The sequence below is a fragment of the Pollicipes pollicipes genome, unplaced genomic scaffold, assembly GCF_011947565.3.
Source record: "Pollicipes pollicipes isolate AB1234 unplaced genomic scaffold, Ppol_2.1 Scaffold_7231;HRSCAF=8579_pilon_pilon_pilon, whole genome shotgun sequence".
NCBI lineage: Eukaryota > Metazoa > Arthropoda > Thecostraca > Pollicipedomorpha > Pollicipedidae > Pollicipes > Pollicipes pollicipes.
In genome coordinates, this window is record NW_023597034.1 from 17,825,025 (window position 1) to 17,843,602 (window position 18,578).

At 53.7% G+C, this 18,578-nt stretch overlaps 1 protein-coding gene across 1 annotated transcript in view; it reads right to left on the reverse strand.

Moving 5' to 3' along the window:
* Positions 1–602: 602 nt before the first annotated feature.
* LOC119109795 (uncharacterized) overlaps positions 603–18,578 on the reverse strand; it is a 55,537-nt gene continuing 37,561 nt past the window's right edge. The window contains exon 9 of the mRNA XM_037233549.1: positions 603–682. Within this exon, the coding sequence (XP_037089444.1) occupies positions 603–682 (80 nt within the window). The remainder of the gene's footprint in view (positions 683–18,578) is intronic.

Consider the following 18,578-nt stretch of genomic DNA (forward strand, 5'->3'; position numbering starts at 1 on the left):
ACCCATCGGCCTGCCAGGCCTGCTACCATCGGCGCGGGCCCCGCGTCGACGCGGACGTGCGGCACGTGTCCGGGTGTCGGCGCGTGAGGACCGGCACGTGGCGGCCGGCGGCAGCGGCGCCGGCCGGCCGCTAACAGCCGGATTAGCGCCGGCCGGGGGCCGCCGGGGCCGCCCCGGGGCGCTGCCGCCGTCGGCCCCGCCGCGATATTGCCGGACAGGGCGGCGACAAGCGTGAACGATACGGGAAATCGGATAACGACCGGTAAATGAGCGGCCCTGAGCTGCGAGGCTCGGGAGGGGCCGCGGGGCTACATCACACGGGGGCTCAGAATGGCAGCGGGGCTACATCACACGAGGGCTCAGGAGGGGAGGCGGGGCTACATCACACGCGGGCTCAGGGGAGGCCGCGGGGCTACATCACACGGGGGCTCAGAATGGCAGCGGGGCTACATCACACGCGGGCTCAGGAGGGGAGGCGGGGCTACATCACACGCGGGCTCAGGAGGGGAGGCGGGGCTACATCACACGCGGGCTCAGGAGGGGAGGCGGGGCCACATCACGCACGGGCTCAGGAGCAGCCGCGGAGCCACATACGCACGGGCTCAGGAGCAGCCGCGGAGCCACATCACGCACGGGCTCAGGAGCAGCCGCGGGGCCACATCACGCACGGGCCCAGGAGCACCTGTGGGGCCACATCACACACGGGCTCAGGAGCAGCCGCGGAGCCACATCACGCACGGGCTCAGGAGCAGCCGCGGGGCCACATCACGCACGGGCTCAGGAGCGGCCGCGTGGTTACATCCCTCGAGGGGTGGGCAGGGACAGTGAGACTTCTGGCAAGCGTACACAGAAAGGTCAATAAGGCTAAATCACGTGAAGCTCAGAAGGAACACTGGGACTCCAGCCCGCACAGCCGCTGGGGGAACAGTAAGGCTCAGTGGCGTAGCCAAGCAAGGGGCATAAGGCTTCCACCTCTGGAGGTAAGCAGGCCATTTTGACGGCGAAGCCGATACCTTTTTGAGGCACCCGCTCATTTCCTGAGCGTATACAGGCTGGAGTTAAGAAGTCGCACTGGTTAATCTCCTAGCATGTTAAGGTTTGGATAACGGGCAGGTTTGCCAGTGTGTGGTTCTCACACTATCATACATACACCTAAGGTGTGTGCTTTTATTATGATACGTCATTAGTGGCCTTGCACAGTTGTGTATTTTGGGCCAGTTTCAGTCATTTTTCTTCCCCTGGCTACTCACTAGTCACGCTGTGCGAATTGCATCACTGTTCATCGAAAGTGAAATCTGACCGGTTTAGTTTACTGGATGATTTGTGTGCCCGCATTTTTATTTTCTGGGTGTGCAAACGCTTGGCTTCCTGCGCGGCTGGACTGTTCCGCGGAGCACAGAGAATGGGATAAGTGTCACACTAACCTCCGACTGTACCCAACTGTGGTGCCGACCGTGGCTCATGTTAAATGGTCTGTAGCTATAGCTGTTCTGTTCAGCATCTCCCGCGAAATGAGTTCAGAAGCTCGTGTGCCTGGGCTTATTCTGATCCGCCACAGACGCTAACCTCATGTCAGTGCACCAATACATGCCAGCATATAGTGTTGTACTGTACAGCACACCGGAATGCCATCTGGTTAAGAAGGCGATGTAGGACCTCATCGGCACAGCAACGGCAAAGCAGCCGGCGGAAGGTCCTTTACCAATGTCACAGGGAGCCCCGGGCGGTGCTGACCCCGAAGGGCGACTCCAGAGGGGGTCAGACACTGCGTCAGAAGACGTCACGGTGCGCATGGCAGCAGCAAGCGGCCCTCTAGTCGCGGTCCGCCAGACTGTCACGCATCTCCTCTGAAGCTGGCCAGAGTTATGGAGCTGAGAACCTGACGTATCTACATACATCCCTGCACCGTGTCAGCCGCTGCCACAGTGGCTGACGGGGCTATGACTAATTTTTGTGTTTAATCTGATACGCTTATAATGCACTGTGATACATACTAATCCCTACAACAAAATCCTCGAAATGGATGGTTGGTTTAGGCGTTATATCGGTGCAAAAAAACAAACTGCGAATGATACTATCTATTACGCCATCAGCTTTCTTGGAAACTTGCAACGCAACATGGGCAACTGAGGCTGGATGCCAGATCACTGTCCACCACAACGCAGTGATTGCAATGCACCGACATGGTCGGCCGGGGCTTTCCGAAGGGAAATCATCGAGAGCCGCCGGAGATCCCACAGATTGGAGATCTATCCCTCGGTCGATCTCAGCTGCCCACATGTCGAAATGAACGAACATTTGGAAACATAGCAGCGTTCAGCTCTGGTTGCTGCTGCGCGCACATGGTCCGAGCTCCACAGTGATTTTTCGTTAAAGTCTTATTCCCAGATCCAAGAACCGTTACTTACAAACCCATCGAATGTCAACGACATGGATCAGATTCTAGGCAGCTCTTAATCAGCATTCATAGCAACAGCTTCTTTTGCGCTGAGACTGTTTGGTGGACTTCAGACACAATCTCCTCTGGCATTCACACCACATCACCGGACCTGTCTAACTAGTGGGCACCAATGTCCATTTCCTGACATCCACAACACACTGTCGGAGCCTGCCGTCCCCAGCGCAGACCCCAGCCTCTCCCCCATGCCATATTACCAGAGTCCCGTCCTTAGTGCAAACCCCAGCCTCTCCCCCACACCACATCACCAGAGTCCCGTCCTCAGTGCAAACCCCAGCCTCTCCCCCACACCACATCGCCAGAGTCCCGTCCTTAGTGCAAACCCCAGCCTCTCCCCCACACCACATCACCAGAGTCCCGTCCCTAGCGCAGACCCCAGCCTCTCCCCCACACCACATCACCGGAGTCCCGTCCCTAGCGCAGACCCCAGCCTCTCCCCCACACCACATCACCGGAGTCCCGTCCCTAGCGCAGACCCCAGCCTCTCCCCCACACCACATCACCAGAGTCCCGTCCCTAGCGCAGACCCCAGCCTCTCCCTCCACACCACATCACCAGTCTGCCGTCCCTAGCGCAGACCCCAGCCTCTCCCTCACGCCACATCACCGGAGTCCCGTCCCTAGCGCAGACCCCAGCCTCTCCCCCACACCACATCACTGGAGTCCCGTCCCCAGCTCGGTCCAGCCGCTCCATCGCCGCACTGCTCCTCCCAGCCAGCGGGCGACTGGACGGCCAGGGGTGCGACGATGAAGGATAAGCGTCGATTAGTGACACCGGCGCACTGCGGGGGCCGTTCCGCTCCGCCGGAGGGCGACGGGACCCCGCGCCGACGCCGGCTCATCGGCGCCGATGACCAATAATGAACAGCGCCGCACCGACCGTCGGCGGCGGCGGCTAAAAGCCCGGGCGCCGGCAGCCGGCCATACGACACAGTGTAATCTAATAGTGACCCTCGCTGGCGCCTAATGGCTATCCGATTTGTTGTCTGATTTATCGGGCCGGCCCGGCGGCCGGGCGCCAGTTGGCCCGGTCGCATTGATTATTCGTTATTAAAACTTCGGACAAAGGGATGAGCGGGCGGCGGGCGGCGCCTGACCCCAGTCGGCCCGCGGGCCGTGCGGGGTGTTCCCCGTCGGCTGGACAGGCCGCCAGCGGTGGGGGGTGGGGGGGGGGGGGACGGGGAGAGCGGGGCGATGGACGCCAACCGACCGTACCGCGCGCTTGGCAGCGTTCCCGGGACAGGTGAGCTACATGCTGACGGTGAATAGGTGTGTCTGGACAGATATGTTTGTATTGGTACCAATTTTGGAAGCGCACGAGTGATTTGGTGTGTTCGACTGAAACGCCGGAGGACAGACGCGGCAGGAAAACTGAGGTGCAATGCTAGAGAAAACTTCTTAACATCTAGCAGTTCCAAGGCTTTCCATACATCAGCAATTTTATTACAAGTTAATCACACATGGAAGCAAGCACGCAGCTGGGATGATCCTCACAGGAAAGGGGCGACAAAGGACAACAAAAACAACAACAAGGGACAAGCTTTCTCTTAACTGCCGCGAGTTTTCAATCAGTTCCTGCGAAATCGCTCAGTCAGTGTCTGGTGTAAGCCTCTTGTCTCGGGAGGGCGGGAGGGGGGGGGGGGGGGCGGGGCAGTTAACCACGTAAAATTCCACCTTGGCTATGCCGTGCATCAAAGCGACTCTTTCCGCCATATCATTAAGTTTCTCTCGCATTTGTTCTAAGTCACCATTTATAGCACACTGCATTTGGGAATAGCCGAAGCTTGGCAGAACGCCATCCCGTCTTGTTATTTCCATTTCGATAGAGAAGAGCATAGGAGAAGAGCAGCGCAAAACAGGAATGTGGAGGAGGTAGAAGGGAGGAGAAACAAACGAGTAAGAAGGCGAGGAAAGAGAAAGCACTCTTGACATTTAAAGGAGAGCTCTGAGCTGAGGTAGAGGGAGGGCCCAGACTCAGGCGAAGGGCGCCTTTTGGCCTTTAAGATTGAGAGGTAGGTGCCGGGAAGGGCTTGACCGGGAGAGCCTTCAAAAGAGGGCGGAGAGAGCCTCACGGTAAGACTCATATCAACAGAATTTTCCTGGACTCTTCATTTGGAAGCACATCGCCACCCACTTAACGATGCACACACACAATGATCACACATGCCGTAGGCTGGACAGTTACCTACAAGGGTAGGCACCGGCTCCCGTGTCGAGGTCGACGCGGTGCACAGTGGGCGTACACGTCAGGCCGCACCCAAGCCGCCGCGGCCGCACCCAACAGGCCGCACCCACAGGCCGCACCCAAGCCGCCGCGGATAGAGTGCGCGGTTCATGGGAGAGTAAGCGTGAGCGTGCTTGTGAGAGTGAGAAGCGGAAACAGCATATGAGCAGAAGCAGGCATTAGTGAATGCGTGTGTGGGAAGGGGTGTGTGTGAGTGTGAGTGTGGTTGTGGGTGCGGGTGCAGGTGCGGGTGCGGGTGTGGTTGAGGGTGTTGGTATGGGTGTGGGTGTGGGTGTGGGCGCGGGTGTGAGTGGGGGTGTTAGTATGGGTGTAGGTGTGGGTATGGTAGGCACGGGTATGGGTATGAGCGCGCGCATGCATCATGCAGTAGTGGACGGTTCTCGCTGGGTCAATTGACATCTGTCACAGGGGGATGGACTGCTTGTTATTCTTCATTCAGGATAATATCTTCAGGTGTCCCCATTTCTGTTGACATGGGTTTTGCTTATGAGCCAGTTTTGCAGCAAGGTTTTCAACTTCGGCTTCAGGTTTCCATTTGTTTTTCGATTGAGCAGCTGTGGGCCGCGCTTCTGCATAGCGTGATTTGTAAAAACTAGCTTTGCTAATGAAATTGCAAGGACTTTTATTGCTTCTAGGCTAGTTGGGCGCAACGAAGTTCTGGCGTCTATTACAAAGTCGCTTTAATAACGTGCTAGGATCCCAGTTTTGCTATTTTGTATGCAAGCTTGAACTCACTGCCAGAAATATGAGCGATAGTTCCAGCCTCTATCTTCAAGAAAGAATAACTGTTATCATCGTTCACATGTGCTATTTTCAAATACCTGTTCGTTTAAGGACGCCATTGCTAAGTTTGCAGTGGACGATTATTATGCATGTTGAATGTGTCGCATCTATGATTTCTGCCGTGCTCTCCTCTTCGAAATATCATATGTCTCTTACCCATTTCGCTTCCAGGCGTTCGTTTGTTCGACGCATGCTACCACGTTCAGATCTTATGTATGTATCATACGCTTATTGTGCACATCTAGGATGTATCATTACCAGGTCTATGCTGAATGGTATGGCGGGTTTTGCACCTACCGTAGGCAAGGATCCTTTGACGCACTGGGGAAGACTTCTCATCAAGCTTTCATAACATAAGAATGTCATTATTATTCCAAATTTATTTTCAAAGGTTCGCTTGGTGGGTAGCCTTCCCGCGTTCTCGTCTACCAGGTCAGCAATAAGTCGGAAGCCTTTCCGGTCCAAGTCGCGCATGATCGTATGCATAGATGTGTTGTAATCAGAGAACCAAAAAGTTTTAAACAGAATTTGTGGCATACAAGAGAGAAACCACGAATGAACCATTTTTTTGGCTTAAATGACGTCTCTGCAGAAAGGATTTTTTTATTTCAGCGCAAGTCTTTTGCAGCTTCTTGCTTCTGAAGCACATTATGTTTTGAGAGGGCGGTGATTCATTTGCGGCTAACTGCACCCACACTGCATCCGAGGTAAGCAGTCTCTTCAGTCATGCAAGTTTCAAACTGTTTGTAAACGCCTGTTCGTTAATCGTGCGCAATCCACCATGTCCAAAACTCTGAATTCCTTGGGAACGTTTTAAGGGGTCTCGCTTGCATCCCCACAAGAAGGAAAGGAGTTGGCGTTCAACGCACTTCAAAGTTTTCGAGGATGGTTCGGTAACGCGGCGAACAAAAAATCTGACCTAGAAGTCTGTGGGGATTTAATCACCGTGATCTTTCCTAAAACAGTGAGCTTTCTTCTTCACCGATTGGTAAGTTCCTTTTTATATGCGGCATATTTGGCTCAATGTCAATTTGCATTATGGTGTCATTACCGCTTGAAATCCTCATCCCAAGACCTTCATCTGGTACACACATTTAGGTATCTGGGTTGAATAATTAGGTGTCCAAGGTAAACAGGGCTCATCTCAACGCTCAGGAGACGCACACATGGTCCGCGCCAGGGCAAAGAGCACGTGTGTCGGCAATGCTAAGCGCCTTAATGATCGGACGTTTAGTTTCGAAGCGCGCAATACAGCGAAACATTGTCTGCTGCTAACAGCGTAGACAGTACCGCCTAAATTTGTTGCGATGAACATGCACGATGGGCCTCATGAAGACGGGCAGATAGACTGATGAACTTTCCGGCTATTAGTTGCTTCGAACTTGGTGGTGATTTAGTGTTCAAGGGCGCGTCGGCATCAGGGGTCATTTTGCGCCCTTCGAACTTCGTGAACTTAAGAATGAGAAGCATTGTCAACATGAAAGCTTTAAGCGAAGGGAAACAGCATGAGACCTATCTAAAAACGTTAAAAAAATGCGCATGCATGGTTTGCTAACAATTTCAGATTGAATTGGGCTTAAATACAATACACTGATATGAACTTTTGTGGAGATATTGTTGCTCTCCGGAATTAGGTCGGATGTGTTTTCAGCTTGGTGAGAAGTGTAGAGGGTGGGTGGGCTGAATTTCAACGGACGGAACTGGATTGGATCGGATCCTGGAAACTCGATACATAAAATGATATACTAATAGATAAACTAATTAGGGCAAATGCACGCCACCAAACATAAACATTTTAACATTAAAAGGCCGTATCTTTGCTCTGAGTCATATCGCTGTACATCTGTTATAACTAACAACTACGGCTATGATATATCACAGCGCCTTAACGGTGGTCCTGAAGTCTGATCTTTCCCAATTGGTGCCTTTGCATTGCTGCTTCCTTGACCGCGTCGAACGCTTACAGCGTTCGGTGGTTCCACCAGGTCAAAAACATCAACAAGGCATTTCAACCAGAGAACGCCGGCAAAACACCAGACTGTAAACAAAATGGAAAGGAAAACTTAGTAAGGCGCCCCGAAACCTGTGTGTTTTCTAAGATGTGACTTCGTAGCTTACGAAACTCATAATCATATGATGCACGTAATCATAATCATAAGTTGTGGGTGGCATAGCACTTGCTTTCAGCTCTGCGCTTCTCCTTGCATGGTTCAGGAGCGTCTCTAAATATTCTAAATCGAAAAAGTGTACAACACACCAGAAATAATTCGATTTCATCGTCACATTTTCGCTGAAACAAGCCGCTCTGAACTTGTTACGGAACTTTCATAGTTCTTTTGTCTGTTTCTCCCCGTCAGCAGACAAGACATCGCCTTATTTTGGGGAAGCAGCCATAGGCGGCGTTCAGGCTGTCGGTGAGACCTACCTCACACAGGTCCGACTAGATTTCCTTGAAAACCTTAAGAGCCATGTTAACCAGAAGCCGCATCTCCTCCTCTGACACTCGGCCGCTTTAATCAAATCAGCTCACTCCGGCGACTTTAATATGTTTTCATTAAGCCATTGGGGCGCAAAGATTTGGACAGATAAGCCAATTAGCAAGTGTGATGAGATGTCAGTAAACTGAGCGACCGTAGCCAGGCTGGACCGGCCACCACCCCTGATATTAATAAGCACTAATCGCTGTCGCTAATTATACAGGCCAGAGTAGACAGTGGCGATAAAGTTGGCCGATATGAGGGCGGCCCGCGTTGCTTTAATTAGCGTTGCCTGATAGTGGCTAAACAAGGGCCGGCTCGTTGTCTGCCGTTTTGACGCAATAGAAAGTTATAATTTGGAGTCGGCGCGGGCAGGTGACGGTCTGGCGCCATCTGGGGCGGCTATAATTCTCTCGTAAAGCACCGGGAGGGGGCCGGCGCTGATGAAGAGAAGCGCGCACAAATAATGCGGACTTGGCCACGGCGAAGGCGCCAGGCGGCGCGAGGCAGCATCCCCGCCGAAACATGCCCGAATAAATCCGCGGCTGATGCGGCGAAGATGGTGCCCGGTGAGGGTGGGCTTTATTGGCCCAATGTCTCGCGGAACGATAACCGTGCGCTGTGTAGCAATGTCAACAGCGCCAGAATAAGGCTGGAAAGGCTGTGCTGTGAAGGAGAACACAGCCCATGCTGTTCGAAAACAATAAAGGACACTGACGTCATCAAATACGCTCTATTCTGAGACCTTATGCCATCGAAGTACTCAGTTCGCTTTTGGCTGTTCGTCAAAACATGCACTCATTGCAGGCCTCTGATGGACTTGCTACCGATTCCACAACGTCTCACAAAAATGAATGATAATTCAAAAGGTTAGCATTGGCGCTGTTCCGAGTTTAGTGAAAACAGTGTATGTGAAATGCTTGCTACTCCAAGCACATATCATGCGAGCCTTGTGAAGCTTTACGTTTTTGTGAAGCTTTATGTCAGTCTGAAAACTCCTCAGAAGCATTTAAATGTTCGTCAATGTCGCTAACGATTGGAGTTTGTTGTTGCTAACGATTGGAGTTTGTTGTTGACAGTGCGGTGCAACTCTTGTTCCAGAGTTGACCTGAGTGAGACTCGGAGTCATGGACCCAAGGTCGCTCTGTGAGATCCCTCAAGAGGGACCTTTCCAAATCACTCACCATAACCTAATTTTAGGACGATAAGCGCTGAATGGCGTATAAGTCAAATGGTAAAGTAACAAACGGACACCGGGAGGCATAGCCTTGGAAGCTTAGGAAGCCGCATGCGCTTGGTGCGTGTTTTCCACAGAACCAATCAATTTGTATGATCGGTTCTGGATCGCTCCTACCGTGTAAGAAGCCATATGGCCATACGTACCGCAATATTGGGCCCCCAGCTTGCCACGGACTTTTGGAGGTTAGTTTATCGCGCGATATGACATCATACAACGGTAACAGACAAAATTGGACACGTTTTCTAAACGGTGACAAAAATGTTCCTCTCGGCCTTCACCAGCACCAAAATTTTGTGGCATCCATCAAAGAATTGTGGAGCCTACGCCCCCTGGCCCCAGTGGCACGCATAGGCGTTACACCTGCTGTTTTTCGTTGTGTGACGCTAGGCTAAGAAGTAGGGTAAGACAGAAAGCTGTGTAACATACAGCCAAGGATGAGCGCATGGTGCAGTACACTAAAACCCCAAATGCAACACACCGTCGCTGGCATCCTTGGCAACCAGAATCCCTGAGAATACAGCCTTTACCGATTTGCACTGTCGGGCGGCCATTGGCCCAGCCGTGTGTGGACCTGTGGCGTCTGAGCTTCGTGTGTGGATCTGTGGGGTCCCAGCCGTGTGTGGATCTGTGGTGCCCAAGCTCCGTGTGTGGACCTGTGGCGTCCCAACCGTGTGTGGACCTGTGGCAGCCCAGCCGTGTGTGGATCTGTGGCAGGCCAGCCGTGTGTGGACCTGTGGCATCCCAGCCGTGTGTGGACCTGTGGCGTCCCAGCCGTGTGTGGACCTGTGGCGTCCCAGCCGTGTGTGGACCTGTGGCAGCCCAGCCGTGTGTGGACCTGTGGCATCCCAGCCGCGTGTGGACCTGTGGCAGCCCAGCCGTGTGTGGACCTGTGGCAGCCCAACCGTGTGTGCACCCCTGGTGTACCCGCCGCGTGTAGACGGTGGCCGTCGCCCCGCGGCCCGCTCGTGCCGGGCGGACAGCTCCGAGGATTAGCGGACCGCCCGCCGCCCGACGGATGGCCCTAATGGCCCGTTTGGTCAGCGGCCGCCCCGCCCAGCCGCCATCAAACGCCACCGCTTCGGTGACGTCACGGCGCGCTGGCTGCGTGACGTCACGACGGGCGCAGTTAATGACCCAGCGCAGCGGCCTCCCAGCCGGCCAATACCGAGTGATTTATGAATACAAATCTTCGGTGCTTAAGTTTCATTAAAGGCAGTTTAGTTAAATTAATATTCTGGGGAGGCGACAGGCCGAGTTTAATGTCGGATCTATCGTCACAATTTCGATGATAAACGAGCCACTTGGAGGGCCGGTCATTGCAAAACGATTTTCACACAAAGTTGTGATTCGTGCATACATCATTGTGTCAATTGGAGCCTTTCTCCGGGCTCCAGGGACTCATGATTGATGAACCTTCGTGGTGCTTCCATTTGCGCAAATGGCCACAGCGCAGTAGACAGAGCTGTGGACAAAGCGCCGGACAAAACGCTCCGGGTCATTCCGGTCGGACGGGACGGGGCTGGTGGCTCCTGCGAGCTGCCAGATCCGGCCAGGCGCTGCCGGATCCGGAGCGGCTGTCGGCCCGTTTTGACCAGCCGGACACCGTTAAAGGGTCGAGCGGTGTCCCGTCCCGGCGGCGTGTGCTCGGAGCCGAGCCGTCTCGGCCCAGGCGGGCTGGCGAGGGCAGGGCCTGCGGGTGACGATCGCGCCGCGCCCGGGACGATGGCGGCTGACCGGCTACGGGGCCATCGACACCGGGATGAAACGGACAAACGCGGCGGATCGCCGCCGGCAGGGGAGCAGAGACAGACGGGGCGAGAGGGTGATCACAGACGCCAGCAGAAGGATGGACGGAAACGAGGATGAAATAGAAAAGTAAGAACAAAATGAATGCAGATGGAGGAGAGAGCAGAAGAGGAGAAAAGCACAGAGGTGTCGAGCAGCATTCATGAAGTGAGAGCGATGCAAAATGAAAAGAGAGAGGACAAGAGTGCGTGACAGAGAGGGTGAGAGCGAGGGCGGTTGGGTCGGCATGATGCTGCAGCGCCGCCTGATTGCGCATTATGCCCTAATGCCGTGTGATGGTGTCGGCCGTACCGGCGGCATTGAGCCACCGCCCGAACGCCATGAAAGGCCATTGAGCGTCGCTCTGGCCCGGCTGTTGACGAAATGGCTTTTGAATGGCTCCGTTCTCCTGGCGGGCATTGAGGCGCGCGGCTCTGGCCGCCGCTCAGTGTCGGCCGAGTCTGTGAGGAGACTGTAACGCCGGGATAATTAATAACAATAAATCGGTCTGGTCTATTGGCGAGCCGCCTGCCTCGGAAGTGCGCTCAATGGCCGACCCGACTATCGAAGGCCTCGAGGTGCGAGGCTCGATATAAATTAGGTTTGGATAGTCATTGACTTACTTCACTCAGTGACCGAAAAGCTTTTTCGTCTAAGTTCTTTCGCCGTTTAACGATTTTCCGTGATTGATTCGGGGAGTGTTTGTCTGTACCGCAGTGGCGTATTGTAGTATTGGCTGCAAACCAATGGGCAGTGGTCCTTGAAGCAAAGTTACACAGCCCTCTTTGCAAAAATGGAAATTCATCGAACCGCGGTATGCCAGGGATAACTAGTTGACTGCTCGGAGTTCTGGTGCTGGACGTGGGAGGCCGGGGCTTGACCCCAGCTGCTGACGAGGACTCCAGCCGGCCGATAACAGCACCGGGGTCGTCGGAGGTCGCTGAAAGGGCTGCGCAACAACGACCGCCAAGAAGAATTTAAAGAAGGACTGTTTGCAATTTGAGATATTGAGTGTCTTTGTTGCAATTGAGTGTCTGAAGTTGGTAAGGATGCTCGCTGCACGAGCGTTGTACGTTTCGGACCGGGTAAGCTGTAAGCGTCTTTCCGTTCTGGTCATATTTTCGTATGTAAAACAGATCTTTCGGATGGTCAATCCGAGTGCTCTCATAGTATTCAGATAACAACACTCATACAAACATTCTGAAATGTTTCCGGACGCGAAAATCTCCAACGGAAACACTGAAAATTGCAGCATCGCTTTCGCAAATGAAATGCATTTTTGCTTATCAGTCTCTCCTGCCTCCTTTCAAAGGACCGAGAGCGGCGCCGCGCATCCTCTTATTCAAGGCATTCTCGTAAATCATGTTTAACAGCCCAAACAGCGCCAGATGAACTGCACATCCGACCACCAGAGCCGCAAACCGGTGCCGTTGTTGGACGGCGGCGACGGCAGCCCGAAATCGGCGTGAAATGCGCCGCATTATGTCACGTTTAGCTGCCGCGGCCGTTTCATCGCAGCCAATCACCGTCCGGGGACCATTTGAATTTGTATGCCGTACAATTTGTCATGGTTGCCGTCAGCACCCCTTCTGTGCGCGTCCGTCGGGAGCCGTCGGTGGGAACGGGGCGAGCGGAGCCGGTGGGACGCGCGCTCGCGCAGGGAGGCGGCCGGGGCGCCGGCGGCGCACCGACACCGGCAGACATGCCCCTGCCCTGCCTTTACGGCACCCACTTCACTCTTTCAGCGGCGTCGATTTTATCACCGCGCCCGGCCGGATATGGCGCCGGTCACGTGACCGCGCGGCGGCGGCGGCCGTGGCGTCACGTGACACGGCGCCGCGATGCGGTTTTACACGCGGAGACGGCGCGGCGTCCCCGCAGCCATTAACCAGCGCGGCGCAGGCCCGGCCTCAATGGGCCAGTTCATTGAGGGCGAGCCATTGACTTCGCCGTGAAAGGGGTTTCCGGCGGCATTCAGCGAGTGCGGCAAACACGACGGTCGGTGATTTTTTCGCCGTGTACAAATGGTGGCCAGGCCCGACAGGTTGAGGGGCGTAAAATATGCGCGGCCGGACGGCGGAATTTACAGCTTGTTGTCGGCCGGCTACAGGTGCCGACGCCGCGTCAGGCCGCTCGACGCCATTGTCGACCCGCTGACGTCGGTGTGACGTCACCGCTGTGGAAGTCACCCGGACGGCGGATATAGAACTCCACGCGTGTGCAGCGTCCGGGTAAGGCCGAGTTAGCCGTCGTCCGCCTGGCAATACTCGTATTACCGGAGTTGTCGGATCCAGTGTGATCGTCAGTTGCACGGCCTGAAAGGCGTGGTGGAGTTGGACAGGAACGCAAGGAAGACTGATGTCAGTTTCTGCCCGATGTGAGGATGAGGCCTGGTGCTTAGCCTTGGGAGTTTTCATGACGTGTGAGGAAGAGGAAAGAAGACAGTTTGACACCATGGAGCGTGTTTCGTTGGATGTGGGGCGGACGAATTGGTGCAGATCGTTCTCCGATACAGCGCAGAGTTGGTGACGTCACTTTTGGACGAAACCGCGGGTGCTTTTCGGGTGATTTGGAGCCAGTGGGGACAATGGGAATATGAAAACAGTGTGTGCCGGTGTCTGTGCCGGTGGTGGAGTTTCCTGTTGGGCAGATCACCTGCCCACCGTAAGCGGGAATCGTCTCCGCAGATGCATGCGTGTCAGGGGCAAAGTTTCGCAAAGTGAGTTGGGGGGGGGGGGGGGCTGAACCGCTAAAATTATGACCACTACCCGCCTCCCCCCCCACCCTTCCAGCTTCGTCAACAACAGGTCACTTCCCGGATATGGACCACCATTTTTCTCCCAAAGTTGCGGAGGTGTTGAAGCCCCTTCCCCAACTGAATTGTAAACTGCACCGCGGGTGTGTGGCATTTGGATTCAAAACGAACCCAGCCGTTACAGCTATGTGGCCTCACTTGTCTCTCACCATGGCAGGAAGAGCGGTCTGCGCTAAGAATCGAACCCCGTGCCGGTAGTCATCAGGCGTCTTCACTCTTCCTCTGTTCTGGCGCAGCACGAAGCTAGGTTGTATTCGGAAGGGCAAAGTAAACGGGCTGCTAATCAAGTCAGCTTCAATCTCAGCATTCATTCAAAACAAAAATGGTGCACACTGATCCAAAATCAAGTGCTTTACTTGGCGATGGACGTGTTGCAGTCACAGCAGCAAGTCCCACATGACGCACCAACGTAATTATACCGGCCAATGTTTAATCACACCATAGTTGCCATCCACCTTCTGAATTTGTGTCAAAACTGTGGCATTACGCGCTGTCTTGGCATTGCATGGTGAGTTCAAGTCTGTTCGGGACGAGTCTCGTTGGAACACAGGATTCCTCAACTACAGGCGGATGGGTTAGGGTTTCGTGATAATCTTTGTTAGCAAGGACTACGCTCTGCGTCGCCATCATCACTGGCAAAACACTTGAACAAACTCTTAAAAAAAAAACGCCACGCAACCTCAGGCTTTTGAAGAGCGAAGGCCGGCAGGTGGACTGGCATCGCGTTGGGTATTTAGCTGGGTGACAGGTGGTTTTGGATGCATGTCAATAGGGGGTGACGTATCTGCGATAGGGGGCAAACAACTGGTGCCCGGATAACACAAAGGCCCTCGCGTCGGCCAGTGTACACGCCCAACACTAATAGCCTTCATCTGGCGATGTACGAGCCACCGAACAAGCGGTACGACGTGAACAAGTCATTTACGGCCGCGAGAAGGTAAGAGTCAGTCCGAGCAAAAACAGCCAGCCCGCGTTGAGCTCTAACAATCGTCTCTGTTTGTCTCCATTGACCAGCGCCTGCAGGTAAAAGGCATTAACTCGGGATGAGCGCCCATTAGCCCGTGTGTGTCCGGACGACACGTCGCTGAATGGTCCGGCGCTGTCTCCGCGCCACCGGTGGGTAGCGTAAGCCGCGCGCCGTCTGTTTGCCTCGGCGTGCGGCGGGACGGACGGTCCCGCTTCCCGCCGCGCCGCCCGCCGCCGCGCAGACTGTTTGCCGCCTACCACCCACCGCACGCACCCACAATGCCTGCGGCGGCCCTGACAGCCGCCAAAGCGCTTATCTTTCACGGCCTAACTACCGGAGAATTCAGCGCCGGTGGTCCGCGGCCGGTGGCGCCGCGGCGCACGACACAATGGCCGACAACGCCGGACGGAAGCCCCGCTCAATGGATTATTATTGGGCGGTCGCCGTGCGTGGGGCGGCTTTGGTGAGGCCGAGGCACGACCCGGCCGGGGCAGGCGGCTACTCTGGGCGCGACGGGGCACGACCCGGCCGGGGCAGGCGGCTACTCAGGGTGCGACGGGGCACGACCCGGCCGGGGCAGGCGGCTACTCGGGTGCGACGGGGCACGACCCGCCGGGCAGGCGGCTACTCTGGCACGACGGGGCACGACCCGCCGTGGCAGGCGGCTACTCTGGGAGCGACGGGGCACGACCCGGCCGGGGCAGGCGGCTACTCTGGGCGCGACGGGGCAGGTCGGAGAAAACAGGTTTCCCCGTCTGACGCCAGCGAGACCGGGCGTGTCGGGCCAGGCCAGAGAAACACGACCTGTTCGCTCGGAACGGCAAGATCCCTCCTTATCGGGCCGGGCCAGGGGGTGGAGTTACTTACCTGGTACCAGGTCTCCGTGTGCAGAGTCGGGTCAGGCAAATAAATCACATCACCTAACCTGGCAACAGCAGATCGGGGCCATACTGGGGGATAACGCCTCACCTGTCACCAGCAGGTCAGGACACGCCAAGCCAGGCCGGGGGATAGCGCCTCACCTGATACCAGGAGGTGAGGCGTCACTACATAAAACACATGCATAAAACGGCCTTCTTTTCACTGCTTCCGAGCATTCATTAGTCATGAGTCGTGCACCCAGGGTGCACCAATGTTTTCCACTGCCGTGCAAATTTACGAATGACATCGCTAGAATGACATACAAGCTGTTTGGATATAAGTTAGTTAATTGTCAGCCTTGATAGGGATCAAGCAACTGTACTTATAAGCAAGAAACGCATTGAGCTCCTGGCTTCTCAACGTGATGATTTTGTAGCATAAAAATGGTCGGCCATCAAAATGTCAGATGGCGGGGATATTGGTTAATAAACATCAATATCAAGCTAGTACTACAACATCTCATGACAACACTTCATATTTCAGGGCAGTGGTCATAAGAGAGAGTCATAAGTCATAGGCACTGATCATGGTCATAAGATGAACGCGACTACAAACGCTGCAGCACACGACCACCAGTACGATTTGCAACACGCCTAAACAAACGTTTAATCTTTTTCACTTGCAGCCAAGGGCACAGCATTGAAACGTCGAGTATTCTAAGAAATATCCTAATAATCACTTGACATCGTTGCATCACCAGAACTTCCCGGTATATCACAAGTTGGTTATGTTTAGCACAACTCATGAGACTATGAGCCTGACAGTGCCCGGTACTTTTAGCTGAAGAAACTAGGGAATTTGGAATGACTTACGTTTTTCGGTGGCTGGGACCAAAGCTTTCATTAACGCTCCGATGCCAGGTGGGTTTAATCGCCGTAAACTGGACTATACGCGTGCGCAGTTTTCATGGCACAGCCTCTCGCGGTTCAGCTCACCTCAACGGCTGCTTATATTCCCACTTTTTGCGCTCGCACTCGTTCATGTCACACATTTGGTAGTGAAAAAGCCCCTTCCCTGTCCCCTCTGTTAATATCCTATTCTCTCCTATCCTATCATATCATTCCTATGATATATCCTATATATATATATATATATATATATATAGTATATATATATACATATATATATATATATATATATATCCTCTCTGCCTGCTAATTCCTAGCCCCCTGTTTTTTGTTGTTCATTTCCTGTCATTATTTCGTCCCCTGTTCTACACTTATAATCCCCGATACTTGAGAGTTCTTTTATCACCCCGTCGTGTATATGGCGATTATCCGTCTCCACACATAACCCTATAGAGCTGGTTGTGAATGAACGTGACGTTATGCTGATGCCTCGCATCCGTTCACGTTGCCCAGTGGACCAAGTGTTGTACACTCGTAGTAGAGACTGTGCGCTGAGATTGGGTTCGCATCCCAGCAACGTCATGTTCTATACGCCCGGCTGTCACATCCAGCATGATCTGGACACAACAGCTGCTAAGCATGGGCGGCAGACCTAGAAAGTATCCCGTCCGTTCTGTTCGGGGCTCGGGCGACTGCCACAAGTTCATAGCGCTGAACGTTCGGAGCCCGGATACTTCTGGTATTCACTAGGGTTTAGCTGCCGCATACATCTGCCTTGCAGGCATCCGCCTTGAAAGTGTTGGGTTTTCGTCTACCGACGCTCACGTCTTCCCCTGGACCTTTGCGAAAGATAAGAGTCCATTTGCACAAACTTCCCTTCCCCTCCGCACTCCGGGCGTAGGGGTCGTCTCTGAATCGGGGAAGGGTACATCCGCCTTGCGCCCACCCACTGCATCCGTTCCAGGTCCTTTGACCTGCAAAATCCCAACGGCGGTCATCAAAGCTGAGTGGCGCGTCTAGGAATGAGTCCAAAGTTATGGAACCAACAGATGAAACAATTTGCAACCAATCTATCAGTAGAGTCGGAGCACCTCCATTCAGCTGTCCATCCGCTATGCTGAGAAAATACCAAACACAGCTCCAGCCTTATCCGACAAAGACGAAGCAGTGACGATTGCATATTTAAAAATCAGTTTTGAATGCAGGCGGTGTGGCCAAAAACATGTCATACGCCGTGCTTTTTCTCATGTGACATCACCCACTTTATTTCATTCTCTCACTTGTTTCCCATCCAATATATCAGTCTGAATCATCGATTGAAGTCAATGGAATCAGTGTTGTCATACGGCAAGGCGGAAGACACAAATTGAAATTACTATTGTGATAGTTACAATCGGTGGCAAAACCTCGAGGCTTTCCTAAACGGGCATGCTTAAAAATGCACTGCGATGAATTGAGAACTCGTAAACACGGCACAAACGATTGCGCTAAACAAATAAATGTGATGATAAGGCTGGATGGCGTTAAGCGCGCGCAGGTCACGCAGTATGTAGGTCAGCCCGTGTGTCACGTAAGTTTCTTAGACTAATTGAGATACTCGTGTGTTGTTCTGTTCAGCTTGTGCATGCCTTTGGGATTTTCGGAATCCCACGCGGCGTGCCTGGCATTTGAACCCCTCCATACAAGGAATTGCAATCTCGGATAATTGGCATGCAAAGCATCGAAGAAATATGGTACGAGGGATTGCGTACGCTGAGAAATGCGGCACGAAGAAATGTGTGCACGGAACTATGAAATATCAACCGTGCGCTTACGAATAAATAAAATGCAATAAAATGCATAATCCAAGAAATTGGATAACCTTTCCGTTGGGATGTGCTGTGGATACAAAACCTTACGTTAAATGAAGTGTTCTATATTTGTATGGGATTTTTAACTGAAATAAACAACTGGAGGACCTTTTGGTGCGGCTCACAGCCCTGTCCTTCTTAAAACCTAAATTTCTGTATTTTCTGAACTCACGCCGGCGAAACAGGGAAA